At 27.0% G+C, this 6,838-nt stretch overlaps 2 protein-coding genes across 2 annotated transcripts; both read left to right on the top strand.

Moving 5' to 3' along the window:
* The first annotated feature begins 4,107 nt into the window (after window positions 1-4,107).
* On the top strand, window positions 4,108-4,918 carry LOC111036716. The gene is made up of 3 exons (XM_022318847.1): window positions 4,108-4,371; window positions 4,445-4,581; window positions 4,681-4,918. Exons 1-3 carry the CDS (start codon window positions 4,215-4,217, stop codon window positions 4,798-4,800), a joined length of 414 nt encoding a protein of 137 aa, XP_022174539.1. The 5' UTR covers window positions 4,108-4,214; the 3' UTR covers window positions 4,801-4,918.
* Window positions 4,919-5,281: 363 nt separating this feature from the next.
* Window positions 5,282-6,826, top strand: LOC111036717. Its single transcript, XM_022318848.1, has 3 exons — window positions 5,282-5,493; window positions 5,806-6,228; window positions 6,345-6,826. The coding sequence occupies exons 2-3, from the start codon at window positions 6,087-6,089 to the stop codon at window positions 6,824-6,826; spliced, it is 624 nt and encodes a 207-aa protein (XP_022174540.1). The 5' UTR covers window positions 5,282-5,493; window positions 5,806-6,086.
* Window positions 6,827-6,838: the final 12 nt, after the last annotated feature.

Here is a 6,838-nt window from a genome sequence, read left to right on the forward strand (position 1 = left end):
ATGCTATTATTAAATTGTATACAAGGTGTACATGAGAGTAGTGAGTACCACAGTACATACCGACTACTGAGTTCAAGATGGTTATAATTAGTAAATAAAATGTGGGTGAGATTATAAAAAACATTGTGAACAAAGAGAACCTTTGTGTCATGTTTATACTCTCAAAATGTAAAATCTAGTAGTTTCGCATCACGATATAGGCGCTATAGTGACCGATTGTCTTTCATTCTAAATTTTGGGGGTGGTTTCTGGTAGAAAATTTTATTATATTTGGTTCTTTTGAGAGGTCAACATTTAAAACTCCTATATTTTTCAAAATAATTGGGAAAATTTTTTTAAAAATTTGGAAAAAAATAGGAATTTTTATGCAAAACCATTAATTAATCAAATAGATACGAGGTCACTGCTGTATTAATAATACCTAGTAAAATAAACTACATTAATGACAGTAATATCATAAAATATTCCGATAGTAATAAAGGCTGACAGCCTGACTTTAACTAAAATAGTTTTTCGTAGGTATACAAATATTTTTATCATTTAATTCTAATTTAACTCATAAAACATAATATTTGATATAGATTCTGAGCGAGCGATGAATGTATTTATTGATTTTACAATTAAGTGTTTTTTATTTGTATTTGTATCTGGATGGTGGTCAGTGGGTGCAAGCTATTTGATAAGTGTTGTCGAAATAATGCATCGATTTAAACTGCAGTAACGTGTCTGGTGGGAAAGTGAATCTAATTAGTGTATTTGAAAGGTCAAATTTGAAAATATCCAATGTATAGGGAAGAACTTAAAAACAGTTTTTGATAAAATCGATTAGATATGTCTTTTGGTTTAACTCAAAAACATATAACCTTGGATACTTGAAGTTGTCTCCCAATGTTTATACTTTATAGGTACCTATTATCATTTCCTAAGTGCCATAACATTTTGAAAATATTTTTTTAAGCTATTAATTTGCATAAAAAATGTTTGATTTTTATTAGTTTTTATTTTATGACTGTCAATAAAAAATGTTTCTCTCAGTAAAAACAATTTGGTACCTCATAATATGTTATAAATATTACCAACTAAAAAAATTATTTATGCTCAAATTCACAATGGTGCAGCATTCATACATTCATAAAATGTTTTTAATTTTACACTACAAGTAGGCATCTATTATATATTTAAGCTTAACTATGTTACTATGTAGGTCAGTACTCAACAATATTATGTAAATTTAAATAAACTGTGCTTTGTTCAAACCAATTAATATTTCAACATTTTTATCAATAGATGGTTATCAAAATGCAACTTATAATTGATTGAAAGGTACATAATATATTCACTTAAACAGATATTTCAGTATTTAAAAATAATTATAATATAGTCTACAATTTGTTGGGTTTGGAATTCACACTATTAATTGTACTACACTGTAGAACAATCGCTCAATATCTGAAGTTCTACGACATTATTTTCATTTCCATATTTTCATATTTTTAAAATAATTTTATCTGACGTTAGTTAATTATAAAAATTAAAAAAAATCTATCAAAAATATGAAGACTCTATCTATAACTTCAACAAATGATTTGTCGTTATTGTTATTTATACCTACATAGTTTAGCATTCCTTTTTGCTTGCATACAAAAGTTTAGTTTTATGTCACTCGTAGTCAGCTTTTTTTTATCAGGATTTAAGGTAGGTACATTCATTTCATTGGATTTTTCTACCAACTACTGTTTGAACTGTTAAATTTACACGTGTGCATTTTTCTTTATTTTGTTGATACATAATTATTAGGATAAATTGTGATTAATGTTCACTTTGGTGTAAAATAGTAAAAACATAACTATTGTGTAAGTATTGAAATAATATTACAAATATATATTACATAATATTGATATAAAATGTTCGCACTGCATATTATTATGTTTTAAATTTCCCATTCTTTGTACTATAAGTTTACTATGTTGTGTTTGTGTTCATATCTGGTACGTTTGCTGCGCAACGGTTTGTTCCGTTCACTGTCGCGTTATCGATATCAGCGTTATCAAAGTTGTGGGCTGACCCCACAACAGACATAAACTACGACTGTTGCCTCGACCGGTAGTCATTGTTACCAGGTAGGTAGATTAAGGAAGTTTAAGTCGATTTAAGTGGGATTGGGGTACTTGTCCCGAAATTTCATGGAGAAAAAAAAAAAGAGAAAAAAGAAAAAGAAAAAGATAACCCAACCTAGCCAACCGCCAAATGAGTTCAAATTTTCAATTTTAGAATTTAGTATTCCTAAATGCGCCGTCTTGAAATATATATTCAATTATGTATTTAATAATTCCCGCGTTTTTACATCTTATTGTTGTGTTTTGTAACGGTTTTTGCGAGACGTTTTTTCCAGTTTCCCACCACCCAGTCAACTCCCACCATCAAGATTCACGATGTACAAGCTACGAATTACGAACGACTTGCGAGTACCGACGACTCGCTTTTCAGCCTCTGGACATAGCACAACTGCTCAACTTTCGTGAGATTTTTGTGAACTGTGCCCTGTTTACCATTGCCGTTTACGCCTTTTATTGTCGTTGTTTAAAACTTTGACCATAGTTCATACCGCCGACTCTGTTCGTACTGTCGCACGTCNATTTTTTTATAATTAGTATTAAAAAATAAAAAAATTTTTATATTATACGTGTAGCGCAAGTGACTATAAAATAATATATTAAAAAAAAATTCAAAATATTGATAATAAAAAAAAAGGTATTGCATTAGTCAGTTCTTTTTGTTACACTCTGTATAAATATATATAAGTAAAGTTTAATTTCAGAAAAGCCAAGAAAAGAGGTGCATGTAAGGAAACGTTAAGAAAGCAAGTAGTAGATATGACATTACAAAGAGAATATACATTTCATGGTAAAAATTTTAAGATGAATGTCAAAAATATTATTTGTTTGTTTTTTATTGAACCAGTAAAGACTACTTTTGACGATATAGATTCTACCAGTTTACAGGTAAAATAGTTGAGTGTGCAACCGGCCTATATAAAGGGTAGGGGTGTGTTAAATGTAGGAATAAAGTAAAGATGACACAGTTTCCACGAAATAGGAATGATACTGTAGCAATAGAAGGAATTGAGGATTTTAAATAGTCCATCGAAAGCTTTAATAGTCATATTAAGTAAGTATTTAAAGTAACCTTGTGAACTTTAGAATTTTTCATTAACATGTGCATTCGAGGTAATCTAACGTTATTAAACGCCAAGTATCCATTGTTTGCAGAGTTCATTCCCATTTTACTGCCAATTTCGCCAACTTTGATTCCTGATAATGATTTTGAAAATATATTATATATTGAATAAATAAGAGTTCTAAACATATTGTTGATAATCATGATGAATTATATTTTTTTGATCATATTCATATTATATCAATATCAGTATGTCAGTACTTTAAATATGAGTTAGTGGGTTACTTTCGTTTTTCAACACATATCTATACACTCAGAAAAAAACATTTCTTAAAATCTAAATTTGTATTGCATTGATTTCTTAATATTCGAGTTTCATTCAATTAGTTATGAATTTCATTAAAATCATTAGTTTATAATCAATTACATAAGAATTATTTCAAATTAATGAAAAAAAAAAAAAATTGAATCAATTGAATTGCATCGAATTGGAAAATAAATATTATTTAAAGTAAGTAAACAAAAGTACTTAAATTTACGATAAAATGTTTGTATATGAATTTAAATTAATCTCTAATTTCGTTGATATAACGAAATATTTGATACTTAAAAATTAGGAAATAATAGTTTCATTTTAATTTGTTGGGGTCATTAATAATACGGAAATCATATTAGATACAAATAATTGGTTTATGTAATATTAACACAATATATACTTGAATTAAAAACAAAGTGACTATTTAATTTATTAACTAAAACTATAATTATTTCAAGTTAAATATCCTTAATAACAATGATAATATAATAGTTATAACGGAATTTGTTTGCTATTAATATACAATAGTATGGATTTTACTAAACCGTCAGATAAGAACGCCTGCCGCAGTCAAGTGACTGTGGGTATTTTGTGCGATTACCGATCTTTTCCCCCGTGACTTCGACGAACGACGGTGTCTCATGTCTTGCCTGTTCCTCGTGTTAATAATTAATATTAAGTATTTATATTTTATTTTTACAATTAAATATTGTGCTGTGTCATGGAAAATTTCACTAATTTATTAACTAGTACTGAGTTTGAATTTGATGGAAATTCGCCAACGGATGATTCAGAAATGAACGATTTATTATTGAATGACGATTTTATAAATGTATTAATTGAACTAAAATGCGATTGTTTCTATCAAGAATTTACAGGTAAGTTGAATATAATATACTATTATGACTAAAATATAGATAAGTTATTTATCAGTACTTAATATTCTTTAAGATTTTGGTATGAGTGTTGAGAGCCTAAAATACACAAACAGTAAGCATTTGGATGAATTGTGTCCAAATAGTAAATACGGTCAGAGAATAATTTTTGAAAACAATTTAATAAATTGGCAGGCCAAGTATAATATAATTGTGAGTAATTAATTTACTTATGTAATAGGTACTTATGTAAAATATATTCCAATTTTAAATTAATTATGAATTTACATACATATATTATATATACTGCAGGAAAGAGATACACCTGTAACTTGCTCATCAGATAGCCTTACAAGTTCTGAGGAAGATTCTGAATCATTAAAAAATTCCAGTAATATAAATCTCCAGAATAATGATCATGTAATCTATTAGCCATTGTCTAATTACATTATTTTAGTGATTAACTTAAACAGGTTTTCAAAACTTTATTGATAAAATATATGTTTGTCTGTCTATACTTTAGTTTAATATTGAAGAAATTTTAAAAAAATCAGGAAAAGGATTGATTATTTTAGAGTACTATAGGAAGAACAAAAAGTTGTCCGGTGAATGTAGGAAAAGTATAGCAAATATTGTAACTGAATATTTAATTCAGTATAAACTCCATGCCTCACCAAAATGTATTGAACATATAGCAGAAAATATTGTTATTTTTTTTAAGAGTGAAGTGAAGGTGTGAAAACTTTTTCTAATACTCAATAATCAATATATTATCACTGATTATAAATACTACCTATTATTTATAATCGATGATATTATATTATGTATGATTACATTTATTATTATTACTTTTCCATGAAATAATGTGCAAGGAAAAATATCTATTTGTCAATGCACAAATTAACTAATTATGTCTTATAGTAATCTTTTCTTTTATTCAGGAAACATATTTTATTAGTATTTCAAAACAAAAACCCAAAGGTATTTTATACCAAAAATACCATAACACCGTCTCCAAATTACGAAAATATAATCTTTAGGATCATTCTACCTCATCGTCATCACGGTTAACATCAACACATAACGATAAAACTGCTCTATTATCTGCACCACCAAAGGAAATTGGTAAGTACCTATATAAATTATTTATACAAATGTATTTAGGTTGCTATGCTATATCTTAATACTTCCAGTCTTTTATAATAAAATAATAATATATTTGTATTTCATGCAAAAATATCAATGTACATGTTATAAAACAAAACTTAATACTAATTATTAAAATAAAATATAAATAGATTCAAACTCCCCTATAAGCATAATGCTTTGGTGGGGATGAAAAGTTTGAGCTCATTTCAATCAATATTATTTAAACGTCTTACAAGAATAGTATACTACAGTTTGTATTATTGAGTTGAACTATTTTTTTTCTAACAGAACCAGCTTTGTTAACAATAAAAAATTGGCTGCATTTCAATGTCGAACCCTTTAATGAAGTTTGTGAAAAATGGCAAGAAACCGTAGAATATCGTAAAACATTCTTAAGTTCAAGTGAAATTACCATAACGGATATTTTAGAACAGTGGCCTTTATATAAACAGTCATTTGGACATCAATTGGTAATACACTTATCACTAACATTATTTTATTCCTATTAACTAGTGGCATAACAATAAATAAGGATAACAATTTTTCAGATTGATATTGATTTTGATTATATGTATCCTGGAAAATGTAATATTCTTTTTGATGGGTGGACAGACTTTTTGGTTAAAATAGAACCTTTAATGAAGAACAATATTAAAGATAGCTACAGTAAACAATTACTACAGTTGTTATCTGAAAATGATGTTGACTTAGGTAACATAACATATATTTTAAAAACTTTGAAATAATTATGAATTATTTGATGCATAAATTATTAGTTTATTTCTTATACTTAAATATTATTGAAATAGTTAAATAATATGTTTCAGATTCTAAAAATGTTCTAATATTAGTTCTTCTAAATGCCCTTCTTGTTCCAACTTCAAAGTCTCATCAAATTGACAAGATAACGGGAAGAAGACGTCTTGCCAAAACATCAATAGTGGATGCTCAAAAATCATTCTTGTTACATTCACACAATATTAATGATTTGTATAATCAAATTCAAAAAGAAATTGACAACTGCTACAGTTTAAAGAAAACCTTGCAACCAATAGTTTGTATTGTAGGAAATGATTATGTAAGCATAAAAGAATTTTATGTATATTATTTTAACACTTATTACAAATTTACTAATATTGTTAAAGCCATAGATACATGCTTTAAAATTATACATGTGTTTAATTTAAAGTACCAATTGCAGTGTGAGTTAGTGTGGACATTTATTCAAAAATATATCTATAAAATTGACTTAAACACTGATATAAAAAATGCTCCTTTAATGTCTCTAATTTCAGATATGAGAGATTAACTAAAAATTATA

This window comes from Myzus persicae, unplaced genomic scaffold, assembly GCF_001856785.1.
Source record: "Myzus persicae strain clone G006 unplaced genomic scaffold, MPER_G0061.0, whole genome shotgun sequence".
NCBI lineage: Eukaryota > Metazoa > Arthropoda > Insecta > Hemiptera > Aphididae > Myzus > Myzus persicae.